General features: G+C 38.1%; 1 protein-coding gene across 1 annotated transcript in view; it reads right to left on the bottom strand.

Moving 5' to 3' along the window:
* The window catches only part of STK10 (serine/threonine kinase 10), a 124,807-nt gene that overhangs the window by 55,483 nt on the left and 44,292 nt on the right, over window positions 1–25,032 (bottom strand). The window contains exons 3-6 of the mRNA XM_074212417.1: window positions 21,187–21,235; window positions 18,131–18,280; window positions 5,359–5,431; window positions 1,929–2,123 (exon numbers count right to left, since the gene is read on the bottom strand). Of these exons, the coding sequence (XP_074068518.1) occupies window positions 1,929–2,123; window positions 5,359–5,431; window positions 18,131–18,280; window positions 21,187–21,235 (467 nt within the window). The remainder of the gene's footprint in view (window positions 1–1,928; window positions 2,124–5,358; window positions 5,432–18,130; window positions 18,281–21,186; window positions 21,236–25,032) is intronic.

Raw genomic sequence — 25,032 nt, 5'->3', positions numbered from 1 at the left:
TGTAAGATGAATGAAGAAGGCTGGCTAGTGGTAGAGCTGTTCTGGCTGCAGGTAGGATTCCTTTTCCCTGATTGTGTACATTATTTAACCAAGGCCATCCAACTATCAGTCCATAATTTTTTGAGTTATTTTGCCTTCTGCCAACCCTAGGTGAAAATTTTCCTTTACACCACTCCACAGAAATCCTAGACTTTCGACTGGTACTCACAGCCAGATGCAATTCTTGGCCCAAAGAAACAAGATCATTTCAGCTTATCTGCCCCAAAGTAGGCACTCTCCAAAGGAGAGGCTGATTTGGAAATAAAGGAAGGGGAGACCAACTGAAAAGGATTAACTTAATATGTGTAGAAGCAGACCCACTAAGATCTCTTTTTCTTTTCTTTTTTTTTTTAAGTTTTTTTTACAAGGCAATGGGGTTGTGGCTTGCCCAAGGCCACACAGCTAGGTAATTATTAAGTGTTTGAGGCCAGATTTGAACTCGGGTACTCCTGACTCCAGGGCTGGTACTCTATCCACTGCACCACCTAGCTGCCCAAGATCTTTTTCTTATAAGAAACATGATGAAATAATATCATGACAGTGTAATTGAGTCCTTAGCATTGATTAAAGGAAACTGATACGGTTTTTATATTCAGGAGAGACCCAAGGCTTCAACTCAAGACAATGTCATATCATTTAAAAATATTTCCTTCCTTTTTTTTTTTTTTTACAAAAAAAAGGCCTTAGGGAATCTGTCCCAAATCAAAAAGAGTAAACTAGTTTCCAACCAGGATGATACCCAGGCCCTCAACTTCACAATGAGGAGTCAGATCATAAGGACTAGAAAAGAGCTTAGAGATCCTCTAGTCCAACCCCCAAATTTTTTAAATGAGGAAAATGAGGCAAGGGGTTAAGTAGTCTGCCTAAGGTTTCACAGTGAATAGCTGGAACACACATGAATGCTGGCCTGGCCTGTTCCATAAACCAGGATGCCTTTTAATCTGGCTTTGAGTTTTGGTTTTTGGTTTGGTTTTTTTTTCATTCCTTCAACCAGATGTTTGATTAGTTATATAATTCAGGTTGGTTTATGTGAGTATCTATCTATCTACCTATACATACATATATATATATATATATATACACACATATACATATACATATATGTGTATATATATACATATATATATATATATACATACATACATATATATATATATATATATATATATATATATATATATATATATATATATATATATATATGTTTGCTTAGTGTCTCTAAGATGAGAGTAATGAAGATCAATAAAGAAAGGGGGATGTTTAGCCTGGAGAAAGACTTAAGAAGGGTAAGCTGTTTCAAATACTCAAAAGTCTAACATGGGGGGAAGATTTAGATTGCTTCCAAATGAACCCAGAGGAGCAATGGGTAGGTCTTAAAGGGAGGCAGATTCTATCTCAGTAGAGGGAAAACTTCCTCACAAGGAGAGCTATCCAAAAGCAGAAAAGCTACTTCATCCCTCCTTGGAGGACTTTGATTAGAGGCTGGATGACCATTTGCCAGGTAGGTTGAAGAGGGCTTTATTTAGGAGTACAGATTGAATTCAAAGACCTCTGAGGTTTTTCCAGTGTAGAGGTTAAGGACAAAGGAAATCAACTTACAGAGACTGGCAAGTAAGTCATCATGAGCTGTTGAGCTAAGATAACATTATCACTGAAATCAGTGACAATCTTGAAGGGACTTGTGTCATTGCTTATATGGCATGTTGGTTTTTGAAGGATGCCATGGCTTCTTCCCTTCCAATAGGGATCCACCCTTTCAAGTTTTTCTAGTTGATCCTGAGTAATGAATAACCCTTATACTTAATCTCTCATAGGCTAAATATGAACTCTATGGTAGTAGCATAAATTCACCCTGGAGAGGTTATAATCAGGTCCTCTTTTCTTCTTACCATTTGGATGGTGTGAGGAGCGTAGGGGGGTCCGATTTAGCAATCTTCAAGAGGACTCGCATTGGATTCAGTTCATGGTGAGGGGGTTCTATCTGTGCCATCTCGATGAGTGTGATGCCCAAGGACCAGATATCAGCCTTGTAGTCATAAGGGGTATCTTTCATGGTCTCACACATCACCACCTCAGGAGCCATCCTGAAACAGACCCAGCATGCCAAGGAAGAGAAGAAAGGGAAAGTTAAATCCCTAGCATATATTCTAGGTTTCTATTTGAAATTAGAATCTAATTTGACAATAAGCTCATCTCTATTTGTGAACAGCCTTTTCCATTCTTTTATTTACTTCATGTCCCATTATCTTTCCTTTTTGTCAATGCTGTTTTTGCCTTTCTTTCTTCCTTTTTTATTTTTATTTTTGCAAGGCAATGGGGTTAAGTGACTTGCCCAAGACCACATAGGTAATTATTAAGTGTCTGAGACTGGATTTGAATTCAGGTCCTCCTGACTCCAGGGCTGATGCTCTAACCACTGTGCAACCTATGTGCCCCAGTCATTGCCTTTCTTGACTGGACATGGTTTGTTTTTTCAGGGATGTAAGGAGCTAGTGTTGAAATCTTCCCCTACTAATAAAATTTAGTATTTTCCCTACTACTTATAGACAGTTGGAAGAGTGCTGGACTTGGAATCAGGAATATCAGAATTCAAATCTTGGCTCAGACAATTACTAGTTGCTTGCCCTGGTTATGTCACTTTGAGATAAATGTTTAAGACTCCTATTTTATTCCAATCAGTGTGATTCTACAGGGGAGGTGATTATACTTATCAATTTATCAGTCTAATCAACTAATGTTAATATAGAAATTACATGTATTAATACATATAGAGGGGAAATTAGATAAGATAGATTCTTTCTTATATGTCCCTAAATTTTTAACTTCAAGCTACAACTTCACTGTTCACTAACCTGTTATGAAGTTCACTTGTCTAACCACTAAATGCTGACTAGAGGACCCTTCATCCTTTTAGCCTGATGAACACATGACAAAGGTCAGTGTGGGTGAGATATCTTGGAAAGTCCCTCAATTTATTTTTGTGCCCCTGGAACATCCTCTCTTGCCCAATATGAGGAGGGAACCCTCTTCTAACCACTTAGCAGAGATAACTTTTTCCTTGCCCATCTTGTGACCACCCATACTGATGTATCATTTCTGATCTTCCTGGAGGGTCAAGAGCATAGTCTATCAATCAGTAGAACTTTGACTCTTCTAGGTGTCTAGGTATCTGGGACAAGGAGCATTTCAGATCAGTGAGGAAGATCTGAGGTTCTACTCATCTGATTTCTTATTAAATGGTTACTGGCTCGAGCTTGTAGATTAGACAATTTCGGACCCCACAACTTTTTTCCACCTTAGTTTTCTCATCTGTAAAATGGGGTTACAACAATTGTTCCCATCTGATGTGAGGATCAAATGAGGTAACATGAAAAGTGCCTTATAGTCTTAGAAAGGTACAATGAAAGATTAAGAGACTTGCCCAGGATCATATAGACAATTTGATACATATAGTATCAGAGGCAGGATTTGAACCCAGGTCATACTGACTTCAAGGTCAGCTCTTTACCCATTCCTCTACTTTCTCTATCCCTATTTTCTTTATATAGAAATTGATGCTCCGCCTTCTCCATGTCAATTTGTAGTTGTTGATTCCTGCCACCAGATGGCAGAAGAAATCAGGAGTAGAGACTAGGGCAGATATAGGGGAGCTGGGAATGGGTGGGGAGGAGGACTTTTGAGGAAAAATGGGGGAAACAGAATACCAGAGGATGATGGGACACAAGGGGGAAGAGTAAAGCAGGAAAAAGTGATGAAAAAGGATACCAAAAAAAAAAAAAACACAAAGACAGAAAAGAGAAATTGGTAGAAATAAAAGAAACTGATTGATGGAGACAAGAGAAAGGAGGACGAAGGCAGGGTAGGAAAGGAAGTCGGCACATGTGTGCTCTACAGCAGCGTCATAGTCTCTCCCTATGGATAGACAAATGCCTGTGTCTTCCCCACAGTAAGACAGCTTGGTAGATGACAACCAAAGCTTACATGACAGATTAACTGGAAGAAATTATACTCAGGAGGATTCTTCACTTTTCAAAAGTTTTCATCATGAGTTTAATTCTGACAGGGAGCTTCTCTAACATTTGCAAAAGTTCAATTCACATGCAATGGGGGCACCACTCAACATTATAAGGTTTTCCCTGACTGCTGTGTAGAAAACATGTCTAATCATCACAACCTGTATTAGTACTCCCAGAGCTTTAGAAATATTTGGGACAAAAGTTCCCCAACTTCATCCATCATGTTAGTGTTGAGTCCTCCCTTACTCCATTCTATTATGAGGGAATAGTGTCCAAGAGAGGGTAAGGAATTTGGACAAGGTTATATAGCTAAAGGATGGAAAAGTGAGGCTTCTGATTCCAGAAAGGCATCCTGAGTGTGGATAGAGAACTGGGTCCCATCTCAGACACCAGTACTGGGACCTTGTCCAAATCACCTAAGACCTCTCAATGTCCTAGTGTCCTTATTTGTAAAATGGGGGTGGAGATAATAGTATTTCACAGTGTTCTGAGAATCAAATGAAACAAGGTGTGTGAAGTGCTCTGTAAACTTTGAAGTATTTATTATTATTATTATTATTATTATTATTATTATATCATGCTGCTTTTCTAGTCTTCATACATTAGTTTCCACCCTGCCTTCTCTTTTTCTTTCAGTCTCTTTCTGTCTCCCTCCTTCTGTCCCTTCCCATTGCCTCCCTCTCTTCCCTCCCCTTTCCCTTTCTGTGTTTCTCTTTCCTCATCTCTCTCCATGTCTGTGCCTTTTCCTGTCTCTGTGTGTCTCTCCATCTCTGTTTCTATCTCTCTCTCACCCCTCCCCACCAGCCCCACCCCCACCCCTCTGGTTTATTTCATACTATTGCTTTTCTTTTCAATCAATCACTAAGTATTTATTGAGGGCCAATCAAGGGTTCAACTCTACAGCTGGCACTATACAGAGCATAAGTAACATAATACATGATTTCTGATTTCAAGGAATTTTATAATCTGAAAGGGAAGCAATACTAATACTAAATGACAGCTACCGGACAGTGTACAATTAAGTGCTAAATTACATAGTACAAACTCTAAAGGCAACAGGAATTCAAAGAGAAAAAAATCAATAAGGACTGGGGTAAAAGGGAAGGCAGTCCTTGATCTGGACCTTGAACAACAGTTGAGTTTAACTATTCAAATAAAATGGTCAGACCAGTGTTCTTCATCCAGCAAGTAGCTTTAGGCAGTGGGGGGAAGGGGTAGGATGGGGAGGGGGGGAATTGAAGGAAGAATCTTCTTCGCTTCAAAGTTCAGTCCATATCCAGTTTCCAGAAGCTAGCTTACTCACCAGTAAGGTGTTCCTATGAAGGAATCTCGTTTCTGCAAGGTTTTCACATTCTTGGCAGATACACCAAAGTCAGCTGCAAGGCAAAAAAACTCAGATAAGGAATCCTTCTGGCACTCCTAGTCCTGATTCCTGCAGGTTACAAAGCTCACTTTATTGTTGAATAGTTAAGTTATAAAAACTCACTGACCCTGATGCATATTCCTATCTCCTGATGGATAGGTGATACATTACAGAGATTGAATAAAGCATACATTTATTTGTTTGTTATTGTTCTTTACCTTTTATTTATTTGTTTGTTTTTTTGCCATTTACTTCTTTTTAATTAATTAAATTTGTTTTTCAACATTCATCCATTTGCAAATTCATGTCACACATTTTTACATATTCCTTCCCCCTCCCCTTGGCAGTGAAGAGTCTGGTCAAAGTTGTATATGTACATTTGTGTTTAACATATTTACATATTAGTCATTTTGTGTAAAAGGAATTAGGACTAAGGGGAAAGAAAGAAAAGATTATATTTATTTGTTTTTATGGGGACAGAGGAAGAAGCAGGAGAAGTTGTTAAAGGGGTTAATAGGTAGTAATTGTGATGCTCAAAAAAAAAAGAGAAAGAAATGCACAATAATGAAATTTCTTTAAAGGTAATCAGGGGTAAGTGACTTGCCCAGGCTCACACAAATAGTATCAAGTATTTATGGCTAGATTTGAACTCAGGTCATCTTAACTCTAGGGCAGGTGTTCTATCCATTGCACCATCTAGCTGTCCCAATAAAATATTTTTAAAATAGAAAAGGGCAGGGTAGAGTTTGAAAGGGTTGTATGGGTACTTCCACATTAAATCTCTAAACAATTAGGAATATGAGGAAAATCACTAAAGTGTTTATAGATTCAGATTATATATAGTCTCATCTTGATTCCAGAGAACTGATGATGAAACACACTTTACTCCTCTTGCTAGGAAGGTGGTAGATTATGTGCACCAAATGTTGCCTATTTTATTAGAGGTAGTCCCTATATCCGCTTTCTTTGCTTAACTACTTCTCTTTGAATCTCCGGAGAAAGTGATTGTGACTTAGGCAGTCTGTTTTTAGAACAAGGTAGGCCTGGAGATCTTTAGGGGGGCTGATCCACAGACCTGGTTCTGGGTTCTGAAGGGTAAGTGAATAGGTCAAACAGAATTGCTAAGTATTATAGGGGCATAACAAAGAGGATGTCTGGTAAAAGAGAGTTACAGAAATGTGGGAATGAAACACAGAGAGATAATGTCACACTGAATAACAGCTGACATTTCTATAGTGCTCACTATGTGCTAGGCACTGTACTAAGTGTTTTACAAATATCTCATTTGTATCCTGGGAGAGCGGTTCTATAATTACCCCCATTTAACAGATGAGGCAAACAGAAATTAAGTTTCTTAGGTCACATTTGAATTCAGGTCTTCTTTATCCTAGGTCTGAGTCTATCCACTCTAATACCTAGCTGCCCTATACATTTGTAGAATAAAAATCTTGTTTCCAAAGAGGAGATGAGAAAATGTACCTGTCTCTCTTCCTTGCAGGGGAAAAGAGACTTTCCAGGGACTCAGTATGGAATATGACATACACTATTAGTGTAAGTTAATGTATTGTTTTGTTTTGATAAATTGCTTTTTTTGACCTTTCTATTTTTTATTCCAAAAATAGTTTTCAACATTCATTCTTTTTAAGTTTTTGATTCCACATTTTTCTACCACTTTCCCTTTCCATCTCTCTTCCCATGGCAATGAACAATCTGATATAGATTGCATTTGTATAATTGTGTTTAACATATTTCTATATTAGTCATGTTGTGAAAGAAGAATTCGAATTAAGGAGGGGAAAGCATGAGAAAGGAAGGGAAAAAAAAGAAGTTTTAAAAACTTTGGTCTTTGGTCTGTATTCAAGCTTCATATTTTTTCCTCTGGCTATAGATGGCATTCTCCATAATATGTTTCCCAGAATTGTCCTTGATCACTGAACTGCTGAGAGAGGCCCCATCCCAGTTGATCATCTCACAGTGTTGTTATACAATGTTCTCCTGGTTCAGCTCATTTCATTCAGCACCAGTTTATGCAAGATCTTTTTTATTATTTATTTAATGGATTAAGGGAAGGGAAATGAAGTTCAGAAACAAAGGTAATATTGAAACATAAGATATAAATAAAAATTTAAAACTAGAGAAAAGGAGAAAAGGGAAAGGAAAAGAAAGGAGAAGGAATCCTAGAATCTACTTTCATCACAGGGATTAACCAGTTACATGACATACACAAGATAACATTTAGAGCTGGAAGGACCTTGGAAAAACATCCAGCCCAAGTATCTCATTTTTACAGATGAGAAAACTGAAGCGCAGAAAGGTTAAGTGACTTGCCCAGGGTAACACAGTTAGTAAATATCTGAGGTTGGATCTGAACTCAAGTTTTCCTCACTCCAGGTCCAATGCTCTATTTATGATGTCAATTCAGTCACATAGTGACTAAAAGGAAGGAGAAAAAATAAATAGATCTAAAGATCCTGTTCAGCTCTGATATCCTGTGATTCTATAGAGGAAAGAGTTAAGATGATCAGAGGAGAAGCTGAGGCTGCAGAGGCAAGAGACTGGAAGCACAGAATGATTTTAGAAGCAGTGTAATCAAATACAGAGGTTCTTAACCTGGGAGTCTAGGAACTTAGATGGAAAAAAAGACATCTTTATTTTTTATTGCTCTTTAGTTTCCTTTGTAATCAATTCTATGTATTTTAGTTAATGTATTCAAAAACATTATTCTTGGAGGGGATCCACAAACTTAACTAGACCACCAGAATTGACAAAAGGTTAAGCATCCCATCTTTAAAGGGATCATCTTTAATGTGTTAAGATCGCTAAACTTAAAGTCAGGAAGACCTGGGTTCAAAGACTACATCTGACTTATTAACTGAATAACCTTGGGCAAGTCACTTTACTTCTGTCTGCCCTAGCTTCTTTCTTTCTCTGTAAAGTTGGACTGATACTTGGAGTGCCTACCTCATAGGATAGTTACGAGCACCAAAGTAGAAAATATATGCAAAACAATATGCAAATTTTAAAGCACTATGACAAGGTCAGTTATTATCATCATCATTATTATTATCCTCCAAAGTAACATTTGATCAGAATACCCCAGGAAGTTTAGCAGATTAATCTCAGAAACACTGCAAGACTCTCTAGTAGATATTATCTTCAGAGCAACTAAAGAAAAAGAGGAACCTGAGTTGGATTTTTCTGGTCCTCGCCCTACCTTACATGTTAAAAAAAAAAGACGAAGCAGACACACACATATATATATATATATATATACACACACACACACACAAAATCTTCCTTTTTTTTTTTTTTTTTTTTTTTTTTAGGTTTTTGCAAGGCAAATGGGGTGGCTCGCCCAAGGCCACACAGCTAGGTAATCATTAAGTGTCTGAGACCGGATTTGAACTCATGTACTCCTGACTCCAGGGCCGGTGCTTTATCCACCGTGCCACCTAGACGCCCCTACAAACAATCTTTCACAATGTCCTGTGCTTATCCAAAGCTCCCCAGAGTGTGGCTCCTCCCTGGCAGCTGAGTGGCTACTGCTTCTTCCCTTCACACCCACTGGGATAACTGTGAAGCAAGTGCAAAGTTTCTCCTAGGGGACTGAATGATATCAACCGCTTAGGGAGAAGGGAGAGTGAGAGAAAACCATGGGGTGAACTGGAAGGCCTAGCCTCAAGCAGCACACCTCAAGCCCTCTGGACTCCTAGGTCATCTTCCCGTAGGATTCAGGAAGGCTAGTTTTCATAATACCAAAATGCTATCTGTCACTTAAAACGTGGGATCACTGGACTCCACACAAATTAGTTGTAAAGTGAAAATTCATAGTTTTTTTTAATATTCATAGAAATGTAGGATGGCAGAGCTGGAGGACAGTTAGGATGACTATATCACTATTATTATTTATTAGACCTAAGAAGAGAGGTGGATCATATGATCACATCTTTAGAGGAAGAAGGAACTTTAAAGTTCATCGAGTCTAACTTCTTCATTTTACAGATAAGGAAACTGAGGCCAAGAAAACTGTTATGAGTCTAAGAATTTCAGTCCTATTCCCACTGCATTATGTCATAGCACATGTGGATAAAGAGAAAGTAGTCATGGACCCTAGTTTAATGCCCTTCACACCCTGTCTCTTTTATGTCTCATTTGTAGAATTACATTTTTAATTACAGAATTTTAAGATCTCATTATCTACCTGATCTATCCCTTGCTTGTGTAGGATTCACCTCTACAACATCCCCAAAAGTGGTCACCCAACCCCCTCTGGAATATCTCTAGTACCTCCCAAGGCAGTCCACTCCATGTCTGAAAGCTCTAACAGTTGGGGAGGAGGTAGCTAGGTGGCTTAGGGGATAGAGCACTGGTCCTGCAGTCAGGAAGATCTGAGTTCAAATCTAGTTTCAGACACTTTTATTAGCCGCCTGACTGGGCAAATCACTGGACCTCTATTTGCCTTACTCCAATGGAGGAAAAAAATGGCAAATCACACTTTGCCAAGAAAATCCCAAATGGGTCATGAAAAGTTGGACATGAAAGAACTAAACAACAACAATAGTCAGGAAGTTTTCCCTTATATAGAATAAAGTGCTTTGTTACCTTGATCACAACCTTGTTCTGCTTCCCTAGATTAAAATGAATCTAATCCATGCTTTCATTTGATTGTCCTTCAAATGTTTGAATATGACTATTATGTTCCTTTATTTTATTCATCCTTAACATTCTCTGTTCCTGTAGCGTAGTGTACTGTACATGTAGTGGCATACTGGTAAATATTTAACAACTGGCTCTCCAAGAAAAAAAAATGTATGCTCAACACACTTTTAAGTTTAATCTGCATTATCTCCATTGTTTTCTTAAGTCTAAACAATCAACAGTAAGAACCAATCAAGCCCTAATTTTTAGTTTTTGCAATTTCTAAGATTTAAATGCTTTCACTGGAAATTTGACAATGGGTTCACAAGCTGCTATGAGTTGGTTCTAGCATACTATGGTCTTCAGTCCTCTATATATCCTGACAACCCTTCCATGAGTAAAGTCTGGTTTGTCAATGTTCTTTATAAAATGTATAGAAAGAACAGAACTTTACATGGTGTTATACCAGGTATGGGAATAAAAGAACTATCATTTTTCCTGTTTTGATACTATGTTTCTCAATGCATCTTGGTATTAAATTAATGCTTTTGGGTGCACTGCTGACTTGACATTGAGCTAAAATGCATCAATATTTTCCTATTAGAACTATTGTTTAACCATGCCACTCCATGATATACATGAGCCAATTGTTTAAAAAATCCAAATCGGGGCCGCTAGGTGGCAAAGTGGATAAAGCACTGACCCTGGAGTCAGGAGTACCTGGGTTCAAATCTGGTCTCAGACATTTAATAATTACCTAGCTGTGGGGCCTTGGGCAAGCCACTTGACCCCATTTGCCTTACAAAAAAAAAAAAAAAACTAAAAAAAATCCAAATCAATGAATTCAAATTTCTCTGTTAAATTTCATTTTATTAGATTTAATTCATTGATCTGGCCTATTTAAGATCTTTTTATATCCTGACTCAGTAATCCAACACAATTGCCACCCCCTCCGGCTTTGAATCAGTTGCAAATTTAATAAGTATGTCATTTATACCTTCAGCTAAGTCAGTTATTAAATGTTTAATAGTTCACATATAGCACAGGGGAAAGACTAACCCTTGGGACAGACACTCTACTAGAGACATCAATCATCTTTGTCAGCTGACGGCAGGTCATTAATGACTATTCTTTGAGTCATGTAACCAGTCCTAAATCTACCTAACTGTACAATCCTCCCTACTTTTTTCTTTTTTTTCTCTAAATTTTATTTATTTAAGGCAATGGGGTCAAGTGACTTGCCTAAGGACACACAGCTAGGCAATTATTAAGTGTCTGAAGACAAATTTGAACTCAGGTCCTACTGACTTCAGGGCCAGTGCTCTATCCACTGTACCACTTAGCTGCCCCCCCACTTTTCTATCTTGTACAGAAGGACAGCATAAGAGGCAGGGCTGGAAGGGCCCTTAGATGCCATAGGATCATAAATTTAGATCTTTAGGGTTATTTAGTCCCAACCTCTCATTTTACAAATGCGAAAACTGAGGCCTAGGGAGATCAAGTCTTAAGCAATTAAGACCACACAAGTAAATAAACCCAAATTCCTGGTCCCTGAATTCTGAATCCATAATGCTTTTCACAGTATCAAGTGCTTCCCTTTGGCTTCGTTTATTTGTTTGTTTAAGAAGTAATTGGGTTTAATGGGCTTGTCTTGGGTCACAGAGCTAATAAGTCACTCATAAGGCTAGATTTAGACTCAGGTTCTCCTAATTCCAGGGCTGGTACTCTATCCACTGCCCCCAGTTCCTCCTTTTGTGAAATGATGTAATCTGCATATAATTGATAACATTTTCTGTACTGACTTTACTAAATCCCTCTATTAGATATACTATAGCAAGATGCCTTCTGTTACTCAGATTATGTTTGACCCAACACCTAATATTGCCTGTCTGTTTTTGTAAAAACGAATCCCTTTTCTATTATCCTAGCAGCTGGCACCCAAAAAAATCAGCTGCACATGTCCTAGAGACAGCTGCACTATAGCCACCTCACCCCAGTGACACCCTCTCTAGCTCTGACTCTTCCAATCCCTTCTTCATTATGAAAGCAACAACACCAGTGTGTGAAGTAAGCATGAACAGCTGGCCATGTGTAGAGCTGCTGGTGGAATAGAAGTGGAAATTGCTTCCTCACAGGTAAGACCCAGAGGATTTCCTTCTACCTGATTACCACAGTTACTATCTATTGGGTCACTAAGTATAAAGTGAATATCTGGTATCTTTGATCTCTCTAATTAACCTCTAAGTCCTTCATGATCAAGGCAACTGAAGACTCATAACTGCCCCCAAAGTCTCTTTGTATTCCTTGACTCCCATCTTTTTTCTCCATCTCTCCTATCTCTTCACCATCTCCTCTACCTCTTATACTAACTCTGATCATGATTCTAGTCTTTTTTTTCCTTTTCTTTTCCCATCTCCATGTTTCCATCTGATAGGCTATAGGTTTCTTCTTAAAGGACAGTCAAGTGGGACCATAGAACACTAAGCTGAGTCTGTAGTCAGGAAGACCCATCTTCCCGAGTTCAAATTTGGCCTCAGATATTTCCTAGTTCTGTGACCTTGGGCAAGTCACTTTTATCCTATTTGCCTCAGTTTTCTCATCTGTCAAAAGATATGGAGAAAGGAATGGCAAGCCACTCCAGTATCTGCCAAGAAATGTGACTCCAAATGGGGTCACAAAGAAAACACAACTGAAATGACTTAACCACTACAACAAAAATAAGCTTCATAGTAGAGTCAGGTTTCACTTATTGTTTGCCTATAATACAAAATGAAAATTAAATAAAGGTTTATTGAATGAATGAATGAGGGAGAGAAGGAAGAAAGAAGAAAAAGAGGGTAGGAAGGTGTCATGAAAAGAATTCTAGATAATGGAGTCAGAAAACTCGGGCAAGAAATCCTCTCTTTGCTACTTACTCCTCACATGACTCCAGGTTACTAACTTAACATCTCTGGCCTTCAGTTTCTACATAAGTAAAATGAGGAAATTAGATTGTTTGGTTTCTAAGGTCTCTTCCAGCACTATATCCTATCACCCTCTGATTGAACAAACATTTCATTTCATAAAGGTCAGGAATCAGTAAGACAGAATCTTAAACTTAAGAAAGGGGCATTCAAGTACATTTTCTGAAAAGGTTAAGTAAGATCAGTTCCAGTCTTTATACTTGGGAAATCTTACTACTTTCACTTCTCCATTTAAAGAATCTAGTTAAAAATAAGCTTTCCAAGGACAAGGATTGTTTTACTTTTTTGTCTTTGTAGCCACAGTATATAGTACAATGCCTGGAACACAGAAGAGGCTTAATAAATGCTCACTGATCAATAAATATACATATTCCTAATATGCATGATGCAGTGGATAGAGTGCTGAGCCTGAAGTCAGGAAGACTTGCCTTCCCCAGTTCAAATCTGGCCTCAATCACTTACTACCTAACTAACTTAATGCTGGGCAGTTACTTAACCTTGTTGGCCTCAGTTTCCTCAACCATCAAATGAGCTAGGGAAAGAAAGGGCAAACTACTCTACTGACTTTGCCAAGAAAACACCAAATGGGGGTCATGAAGAGTCAGACATGACTCTTAGAGACCACCCATTTGAATCTAGCTGCCCATTCCTACTCTGTTCTGCTCCTACACAGCCTTCTTCAATCCCAGGGAAGTCCTAACAAACTCATGTTCTTTGTCAATAACAAAATATCTGCCAGCTGGATACAACAAAGAATGACTTCCCAGTATACATATTTTAATTATTGATGTATGTATGTGTATATATATATATGTATGTGTGTATTATACATATATATACATACACACACAACTGAATATACCCAAGTAATTTATATATATATATAAAAACATAAATGTATACTATGTATATGTGTCTGTCTGTATATATGAAATGGAAGTTTTGGAGGACAAGGGAAAGATAATGACAGTAGCATCTGTGAAATCTTCTTTGAGTCAGAGAAGTTTGTTTCTTTCACCCTTAGAAGAGGTGAACATGTTCTTTCAATCACCATAAGCCATAGAGTGGCAGTCCTGTATCCTTCACCCCCAGTTAGGCCCAGGAAGAAAGACCCTCTCTGTCAGCATCAGAGGAATTTTGACAGCCAAACTCCCTCCTCCAAGAACTGAAGCTCTTTTTTCATCTCACAACCAATCAGTGCTTCACAAGGCAAGTTGAAGTGCTCAGGCAGAAACAGCATTCAGTATAAGCAAAAGGGCACCCATTTCATCTTGACTACTGACTCTCTACAAAAGATACTTTAAAAATCAGACAAGGCCTTTTCAGCAAGGGTGCTCACATTAGCCCATGATTGCTGCCAAGATCACATTAATTATTCCCCAATAACCTGACCCATTTATTGTCCTCTGCAGGGTGGGTGGAGTAATACTTGGGAGGACAATTTTGCTGAAGCAATTTCTTGCCGAATGTACAAGTTGTACAGTGATGTGCAAGGAACCCCTTGGGGCCCCACAGGCTGTCTCAGGAAGGCAGGAAGAGCCAGACATACAATCTCCTGTGTCCCCTTGGCTGCCAAGACCAGGTTGCAGATTATAGATGTCAACAGTAAAGAGGATTTTCCAAAACAGAACAACAACCCTACTCCCATGGGTATCCCCATACCAGGTCTCAGGGAACACAAGTGTGATTATGTAAATATACACATACTCAACTTTCTGTGAACTTTTCTTCCTCCTTAGTTGGTTTCCTGATTTCTCAACTGAATACACCCAAGTAATTTAAAAACCTATTCAAATGTCATTCTGCTGACATATTCTTATATTCTTTAAGATTTAAAAAAAAAAAAGCTGGGGGTCCTAAATTTTCTTTAAGTCTAAGCCTCTAAATTCCTATCAAGTATGGCAGTTATTGCTTCATTTCTGCATTATTAGCAATGTAATGAACAGGATGAGGCCCCAGAAGGAAAGAACCTCAAGCAAAGATCTGTGGGCAAGACTTAAACTCAGCATCCACCCAACATGTAGTCAAAATCTCAGGTCCCATCTCCATTCCAATGCCACACTGATATCTCTTGTCTGTAGGCTTTCATTGCTCTTATATACCACCTATTTGAAGCTAGTACCCATTCCTATTCTGTTCTGTTCATACATAGCCTTCTTCATTCAGTCCCAGTGAAGTCCTGACAATCTCAAATTATGCTCTGTCCTGCCTATAAGTCCATCCCCAAGATATTGCTTCTTCACATCATGCCTATAGTCCTCATCCTACTTCAATCCCCAATCACATTCTGATCTTCATCCTGAGTTCAAGGGAGTAACTATTTCCTATTTCTGCTCCTACCACTGCATGGCTTTGTATTTTCCTGGATATAGAATCAAGAGATCATGGACCAAGTCCCAGAAGAGATTAAAGTTCCACACCCCATCTCTTTTTAACATTTTACATTTTCTCCCTCCCCTCTACTAGCATAGCCACCACCTTTAGTTCAGAACCTTCTCACTTCTTGCCTGGGCTTCAGCTATAGCTTCCTCAATGATCCCCTCAGTTCTTCCCCTGCCCATTTCTAACTCCACAAAGCTTCCAATACATCATGCCCTTCTCCTTCTCAACATGCTCCAGGAGCTCCAGCAAGATAAAATATAAATTCTTCTAACTGACATTTAAAGTCCATCCTAATCTGGTTCCAGTCCATTTTTCCAGGTTTATCATCCATTACTCCTCTTCACATACTCAGCATTCCATCCAGACCTACCTACTTGCCAAACCCACAATAATCCATATTGCGTATTTCTACCTTTGTCCTTCCACTCCTGGAATGCCCTCCTTCCCACCATTTAGCCCTTAGAATACCCAGCTTTCTCCAAAGTTCTGTTGAAGTATTACCTCCTCCTTCATGAAGACTGCCCTGATCCTCAGAGATGCAAGCACTACCCCTCCTTCCTTCCAAAATTACTTGCTATTCTTTTGTACATGTCTTTCTCAAACGAATTATATGGATCTTGAGGAAAGGGACTGGTTCTGGTTTTGTGTTTTTATTCAAGCCCTTAGAAGAGTGGTACTTAATAAGTTACTGGGTTTTTTTATATAAATAAAGGGATAGCTAGGTAACTCAGCAGAAACAGAACTGTGTCTAGAATAAGAAAGATCTGAGTTCAAAGCCAGTCTCTAGATTTAATTAACCTCTATCTGACCCAGTTTCCTCTTTAGCAAAATGAGGATCATAATAACCTACCCTCTTGGGGTTAATATGTGAACCAAATGAGATAATATTTGGGACTGGCAAAGAATAGATGCTATGTAAATCTTGGCTATCATTATTATCATCATCTTTATTAATACAACTATATAATTTTACAAATAAAAAAGTAAACTCAATGAAGTGATTTGTCCAAGGTCACAAAATTATAGAGACAAAAATAAAGGCAATATTCCTTGACCTCAAATCTAGCATGTTTTCCATGGTGCCAAGTTGGTCCTTAGAATGGGTTGCCAGTAACTTCTGGCCCCTATACAACCCTCAAGTTCATTCAATATGCAGGTCAATGACCAATAACAGTAAATCTTTTGCTCAAAAGTCAAACAAATGATCAGATTAGCCTTGTTTCTATCTGCTAATATTTTTCTTCAAACTCAAGTGATTATGCAAGAGAAACTCAGTTTTAGGCAATCAACAAATATTGACTATAGGCTTGCTTAAGCTTAAGCACTCAGATACAAAGAAGCAAAAATTAAAAATACAATCTCTATCCTCTTTAACTTAGAGTCTAAGTAGCGGAAATGGAATAGTTAGATAACATATATATATATATATGTGTGTGTGTGTGTGTGTATATGTATGTATAAATATATGATCTAATATTTATGTATAAATATATAAAATATATTTATATATAAATATGCTTGTTCTATGTACAAGATACACACATACATACATGTGTGTATGTGTGAGTATGTGTGTTGTTGGTATGTGAATATGTGTGTGTTTAACAAGATATCACATTACCACTGAATGCCAAATGAATGATAAAGATTTTCAGCAAAGGAAGACAGCAAAATGGACTGGAGTGATTAGAGAAGTTTCACAAATGATATAATTAGGAACCTGAAGGATGAGTGCTAATAGCAATTATAGTGCCTTTCACATTTTAGCTCACAAATAGCTTTAAGTATATGTTGCCCCATTTGAACTTTGTATCAACTCTATGAACAGGAAAGACAGGAATTATTATGTCTATTTTATAAATAAGGCAACTGAGACTCAGGCATTCACTCACTTGTCTAAGTTCACAAAGGTAATAAGAATGGGGCAAGATTCAAACCCAGATCATGGGATCATAGATTTATAGCTGGAAGGGATTTCAAGGGACATCCAGTATAATCCTGACACAAATCTTCTCCTTCTGCTCCCTACCCAGCTATTAATTAATCTGTAAAAATAGTTTTTGGATGGGCGGCTAGGTGGTGCATTGGATAGAGTACCAGCCCTGGAGTCAGGAGTACCTGAGTTCAAATCCAGCCTCAGACACATAATAATTACCTAGTTGTGTGGCCTTGGGCAAGCCACTTAACCCCATTGCCTTGCAAAAACTTAAAAAAAAAATAGTTTTTGGAACAGGAAACTCCAAACCACTACCACAAAGAATTAGACATGACCAAACAACTAAATAGCAATGTTTTATAGATTAAAAAAATGAAACCACAGGAAATTAGATGACATATGCAGGGTCACACAATTCATGAGCATAGTAGATAGGATTTGAACCCAGAACCTCTAATTCAGGAGCCAGTGCTCTCTCCACTGAGTCCCAAAGTCAATATTTTTAGCAGCTACTCTGGAGAAGGACATTCCAAGGTGAGGCGGATGGAAGGAAAAAGAGCATGAGGTGCAAAATATGTCAGGTATTTGGGGAACAATAAAGAAACCAGCCTGGTTGGAGAAGGACATTTGTGGAACAGTGTAGTGAAAAGAATGGAAGGGTAGGTAGGAGCATTTAGGAAGGGAAGAAACTCAGTAAAATGCCATGAAGCTGATCTGGATGAGCCTAAAGCTGCCTTCATGTTTTATCTTCCTCATGTCTCCCTGTTACACTGTGTTGGGTAGAAGCCCTTACCAAGTTTGATGTCTCCATCCAAGGTCATCAGCACATTGCCAGCCTTCAGGTCACGGTGGATGATCTTCTTACTATGTAGGTAGGCAAGGGCCTCCAGCATCTGACGGCAGATTACTTGAATCTGAGGCTCTGTGAGCCCTCTATCCAACTCTGTGGACAAAAATCAACAGAGAAAGGATTAGGCAGCCTTGAAACAGTAATTGTCTGGATCTTTGCATAACTTGGACCTTCCCTCTAGCCAAATTAGACATTCAGATACCTGAATGTACCCTCCATCTTTGTCAAGGGATAGGCTCTTTACATGAACTGACAAACAGCTAAATAGTGGCAGTCTAGACCCTGCATTCTGGCTCAGGCAGGATCACCAAGGTCATATACAACAATGACTACAAAAAGAAAACTGGAAATTTTAAAAAAATTTTAAAAAGAAACGGGATATGTTTACAATGAGCAATTTTATTCCCTATCTAAATGAGAAAATACACCTCCTTCCCCTCTTTGAAAAAGTAAGGGACTATGGTATGGAAGATTATATATATTTTCAGACACAGCTGATATGTTCTATTTTCTTTCTTTCTAGTACTTGTTATAAATTAAGGCTCTCTTGATAAGGGAGAGGAGAGGGATATATCTAGAAATGAGTGTTATATGAAAATAAAAGGCATCAATTTTTATTAAAAAAGGTAAAAAAGACAAAGATATTGACACATATATTGTGGGAGGCTAGTCTAATCACCATTGAGATCATCATCATTGTGTTATCACAGAAGAGCTCTACTGAAGAGAGCTAATTCAGAGTTGAAAAGGACTTCAGAATTCATTCCTAAGGTTGAACTTGAGTTCAATCTCACACCCCTCCCCATTTTACAGATGAGGAAATAGAGACTCAGAGACATTCAGTGACTTGTTCAAAGACATGCAGGTAGGACCCAGCAAATCCAGGTTTCCAACCCAGGTCCTCACACTTCAAATCCAGAATTCTGTATCATACAGGCTCTCATCTATCTCATAACCTATAAATTTCCTGCCCTTATCTCAAACCTTTTCAGAAGAGGTAGCTTTATTATCCAACTTCTTTACAAAACATTTTTAAGATGTCTTTCTCCCCTCTAAATCCTGCCTCCTTAAATTAAATAAATCAGCAACACTCTCTCTCCTGCCAAATCCCTAAGGGGCACACAAAATACCCCATCCAAGTTTGGAAAACAGTGCTTCCCCCGGTGGCCACCTTGGAGCATTCCTCAACTCCCAGCTCCCTAGCTACCTTCAGCACTATTTATGCAGCTCTCTCTCTCTCTCTAGGTATGGCTTCTCAGCCTACAACTGCAAATGCCTTCAGTCTCCTTTCCTTGTTCCAGCCTAGTTCTTCATCCCCATAGCCTGGTTCTCCCCCATTCCCATCCAGGGAGCCAGGCTCAGAACTCTGAAATTGGAAGGGGGTGGCGGTGGGGGGGGAGACACATCTTTAATCTATTTCTTCAATGCTTCATCCCATAATCCTGGTCTTTAGTTACTTTGCTGATTATAAAATAAAGGAATAAGCCACTATCATTTTTCAACCTTTTAAGAAAAGAGATTAAACTAAAACATGAACTCAACCTAGGAAAGACTAGACATACAATAAAGCATGTAGCAACTGAAAAGAGTTTTATCATTTTTCAAAACAGCCTCCAATCACTGTACTTTTTAACCCCCCAACTGGGAAGTAGGTGAGTCATCATTGGCATGACCCTTTCTGCTCTGGACATGGAGCCAGAAAAATCTGAATTTCAATCATGCCTGAGACACTCACTAACTATGTGTCCCTGAATGAATCACTGAACCTCCATCTGACACATTTTCCTAATCTGTAAAACGGGGATAACAATAGCACCAACCTCCTAGGGTTGATAAGATCATATTTGTAAAGCTCTTAGCACAGTGCCTTGTTATCATTAGCTAAAATTATTTGCTAAATGTCCCTGAGCAAGTCATTTAACCACTCCCTTGGACTTTGGATGCTTCATCTTCATCTGGACCTAATTACCTCTAAGGTCCTTTTCAGTTCCAAATCAATGATTGAGTGACAGACTCATGGAAGTGGCAGATCCATAAGAGATGAGATCTGGACAAACAGGAGAATAATTCCTCATAAAGAAGGAGGACATTTCTAAAGATAGGACCACACAATTTTCAGCTCTTGCTTAGTCTAGATCATAGATAGGACTGGAAGAAATCTCAGAGGTGATTTAGTCCAACTTGCTTGTTTTACAGACTAAGAAATTGAGGCCTAGAGAGGTTGAATGACATGCCCAAGGTCACTCATGTTTAAGTGTGAGAAGTAGGATTTGAGACCAAATCAGAAAATCACATATTTAGAACTAGAAAGAGCTATAGAGACCATTAAGTTCAACCCCTCCCAATTTTTAAAATTAGGTTTCACATGATATCTTTTGTTTCTGCATCACCTATATTTCTCCATAGAGTTTAAAGAGTCATCCTTTATATCAAAGAATTTTTTTAAAAAAGGAAGAAGCTACAAACATTTCAAAAAAAAATGATTAATATATTGAAATGATTCCTCACAAGGAATGTTCCATACATATGGGCCCTTCCCCCACAAAGAAGTGGAGGTAGGTGTCTTCTCATATTACCTCTCAAGCACCCAAGTTTAACCTTCCCACTTTCTATGAGGAAAGTGAGGCACAGAGAAGTTGTAATTTGCACAGGATTACACACCTCTGTCTAAGGCAGGATTTGAACTCAGGTGCTCCTAACTCTAAGTCCAGGATGCTATCTCCTATATTATGTAAATTCAACACCCTTTCCAATACTCTCTACTACATTTTCTGGACTCTGGGCACATCCTATATTTCCAAAAGTTCTAAAAGGGAACCAATGCAGAATGTGGCAACCCCAACCATCTGAATGAAAGCTTGGTAGACCAGCCCCTGGCCAGCTGAATTCACACCAGAATTACTTTGACTATATAAAGAATTCTAATCCCTTAGGTAGGTCATATGTTTCTTTTGACTTAAAGCTTAAGAATTCCACCAGAGACTGAGAGGGAGACTTACCTAACATGATGGCATCCACTGCTCCACCAGGGCAAAACTCAATCATAATCTGCAGAAAAACCAAACAGAATCAAGTGAACTGCAGGCTCAAGCAGGAGGAAAAAAAGAGTCATTAGGCTATGAATTGATCCAATAACTTTGGATAGCAATTCTGAATTACATTCTTAAAAAAAAAAAAAAAGTCATGAAAATGTCCATTCCTTTGACCCAGGGATCCTGCTGCAATGGACCAAAGAGATCAAAAGAGAGAGCACTCTCATAAACATCAAAATATGCATAAAAACCCCTTTTATATTAATAAAGAACTGGAAATAAAGTAAATACCTATTGACAAGGCAAGGAATAAATATATATCGCAGCAAATGAATGTAACTATTATCATGCTCTCAGAAATGATGAATGAAATGAATTCAGAGTACAGGAAGACATTTGAAATGGTACAAAGGATAGTATATAAGATCAGAAAAACAAAGGCAAAATAATGTATATGGAAAGAATTTTTTTTTTAAATTGGAAACTGAAGTCTATTTAGTTATAATAACCAAGTTTGGTCCTGAAGAATAGAAGAAACAATGTATGACCTTCTTTGCAGGGATGGTGGAACTGAGGGTAGGGAGAGGAACTTTGGGTATGGAATTCCTCATTCACTGTCAGACTCACCAGGTGGGTTGACTAGATTGCTGAATTTCTTCCTTCTCTTTCTTTTTAATTCTGCAATAAGGGATGGCTTAGGGAAAAGGTAGGAAGGATATATGTGAAAGTGAGGATGATATAAAAACAAAAGATATCAATAATTTTTAAAAATGAAGCCTCCATACTGTGAATAACTTGCAAGTGAGAATGATGTAGTATCTTAGGATTTACTTGGCTGCTTCTACTGATGGGGTATTCCACCTCCCCAGGATCATTTATCAGTTTCACCTCTCTCAAGAATTAACCAAGGGGGCGGCTAGGTGGTGTAGTGGATAAAGCACAGGCTGTGGAGTCAGGAGTACCTGGGTTCAAATCCAGTCTCAGACACTTAATAATTACCTAGCTGTGTGGCCTTGGGCAAGCCACTTAACCCCATTTGCCTTGCAAAAAAACCTAAAAAAAAAAATCTCCAAAAAAAAAAAAAAGGATTAACCAAGACACAAAACCAAGCTTCTTTGCAGGCTTCTTCCATTGCCTATTTGTGACATCCATCACTACTACCATCCCCCAGAAAAAAAGAAAAAAATTAAGAAGCAACTTGTGCAAACTCACTAGAAAAGGATATGTGTGTTTCCTTTCAGTAGGGTGATCACAAAAGAAGAGGGAGGTATATTGAAAAGGGCATATGCTCCATTTATGAAAGAGGAAATCTGCCTGCTCAAATGCTGTTTTCTCCATGCTAGAACAGGCTTGATGATGAGAAGCATAGAATTCTTTAGGTTCAGCAAAGAGATATGTGTACATTCTTTTCTTCCCTCATTCAGGCTAATTCAACAGACATTTATTAAATGCCTTCTATAACCCATTTGTTCTTTCAAGTAACAAGGATGCATTGAACCCCCACAATAAGCATTTGGCTCTAAAAGAGATATAAAGAATCCTAATGGTCTCTACCCCCAAGGAAATGACAGTGTAGTTGGGAAGATGATGATGATGATGATATTATCACAATTATATAGGTCAATATATTATCTCATAATTATATAAGATTTACAAATTGCTTTTTATACATTATCTAATTTGATTTTTATTATACTAATTCTATGAAGCAGTTGCTATTATTAATCATATTTCATAAATGAGAAAACAGTTTTAGAAAGGTTAAATAGGATCATTTAGCTAATAAGTATCAGAGGCAGGATTAGAACCAAGGTCTCATTGACTCCAAATTCAATATTCTATCTACTCTGCTACCAAGCATCCACATATATGTCAAAATAACTGGCAACAAAAACCGTATAAGAGATCTCACTCACAAAGCAATACTTTTAAGAGCCAAATAGTAGCAGTGATTTTCAAACTTGAATATGAGGATCCCTTTTTAAAGTCAGAATATCTTGAGGATCCCCACATGATGAAAATTGATTTTGACTAAGAAAATACATAATGGGGCAGCTAGGTGGCACAGTAGATAGAGCATGGGCTCTGGGGTCAGGAGGACCTGGGTTCAAATCCAGCCTCAGACACTTGATAATTACCTAACTGTGTGACCTTGAGCAAGCCACTTAATCCCATTACCTTGCCAAAGAAAAAAAAAGCTAAAAACAAAGAAAATACCTAATGACAAAAATTACAACTATGAATGTAGTAATGAGTTTAAATTTATTTCTATTTTATTAATCACAGTAGCATCTATGTATATAGGAGGCAGTAATACCTATGACTGAGTCATTATTCATTCAGTTTCCACAATCTAAATTTGTTTGTGGATTCAAAGATGACTTCGCACCCCTGGCAATAACTCCATGGATCCTGTGCCCAACAGAATGGGAACCAATTAAATAGATCATGAATTCAGAAGAATTTAGAAAAAAAATTATTTCTGCCTGTTCCCCATTTAGGAGACAAAACTAGCTTCAAACATCCCATCCTAAAGGCACCTGATTCCCTAAGTGTATAAGCATATCAGGCAAGATTTCTTGTGGCAGTGAGAAAATGAATCCCGACATTTAGAACAAGCCAGAAAACAAGCTGCCTGTCAGAATTAGGAACTGATGGTATTCCAAGAATTGATGCAAGGGTTCTTTTTGTAGTCATGAGGAAGTGGAAACAAGATGGGTACCCACCAACAGAGAAATAGAAGAACAAACTGGGGCACATGAATATGATGGATTATTGTGGTGCTATACAAAACGATGGCCATGAGGAAGCCATAGAAACTAGGAAAGGCTCATAGGAATGGATGGGGCAAAGCAGAACCAGGAAAATAATGCATTCTACCATGATGGAAAGGAAGACATATATGTGAAAGAGCAATGATTCATCTTATAGGAAGCTCCTAATGACAAAGCTTTTTTCTATTAATGCAGATTTCAACATATCTATGATTCAGTTGTTAAATCTTAAGGAGGAGCCTAGGGGTCAGAAAAATTAAGTGCTGTGTCCAGTGTCAAAGGTCAGATTGGAACCCAGATTTTTCTGACTCCAAGTCATGTGTTTAAAGGATATCCATTAGGTCAATAGTCTCCAAAACACAGGCCAGGACCTGAACATGAGTGGTGGAGGACACATAGATGAAGAGGGACCCCAGCTCAGGGGAGTTCAAGCAGCTTCAAACACTTAATAGCTGGAGATGATAATAGCAACTACTACAGGAGATATATTGTTCAGATAAAATAAAATAATGTTTGTAAAGTGCTTTGTAAACATTAAAGTACTATGTAAAGGATAGATATTATTATTATTGTTGTTATTGTTATTATTATTATTATTATTATTAATACATAAAGATCTGGACCTGGCATCAAGAAGACTTGAGATCAAATCCTCTCTCAATACATTTACAAGTTATGCCATATTGGCCAAGTCAAAACCTCATTGAGCCTTAGTTTTCTCATCTGTAAAATGGAAATCACAAAAGAAATTGAGCTGTTATTACAAAAAAGTGAGATAAAGTGTATACAGCACCTTGAAAGCCTCAAAGAATTATATAAATACTTTTTATATATATATAATTTTTATCATTATTATTTTCCTAGGGCCTAGAAAACTTGAAACAATTTGCCCAAGTTCACATTGCTATCTAATGAATAAAAGCAGCAGTGCCTAAAATGCAGTATGCTAAAAAATGAAATTTATCTCTTCCTCCTCACCCTTCCCTCCCCCATCAGCTCCTTTTCCCAACTTCCTTATTTCTATTCATGGCAAATGCTA

The sequence above is a fragment of the Macrotis lagotis genome, chromosome 1 (assembly GCF_037893015.1).
Source record: "Macrotis lagotis isolate mMagLag1 chromosome 1, bilby.v1.9.chrom.fasta, whole genome shotgun sequence".
NCBI lineage: Eukaryota > Metazoa > Chordata > Mammalia > Peramelemorphia > Peramelidae > Macrotis > Macrotis lagotis.
Note: the sequence above shows the minus strand (reverse complement) of the source record. Positions and strands in the feature narration are given on the sequence as shown.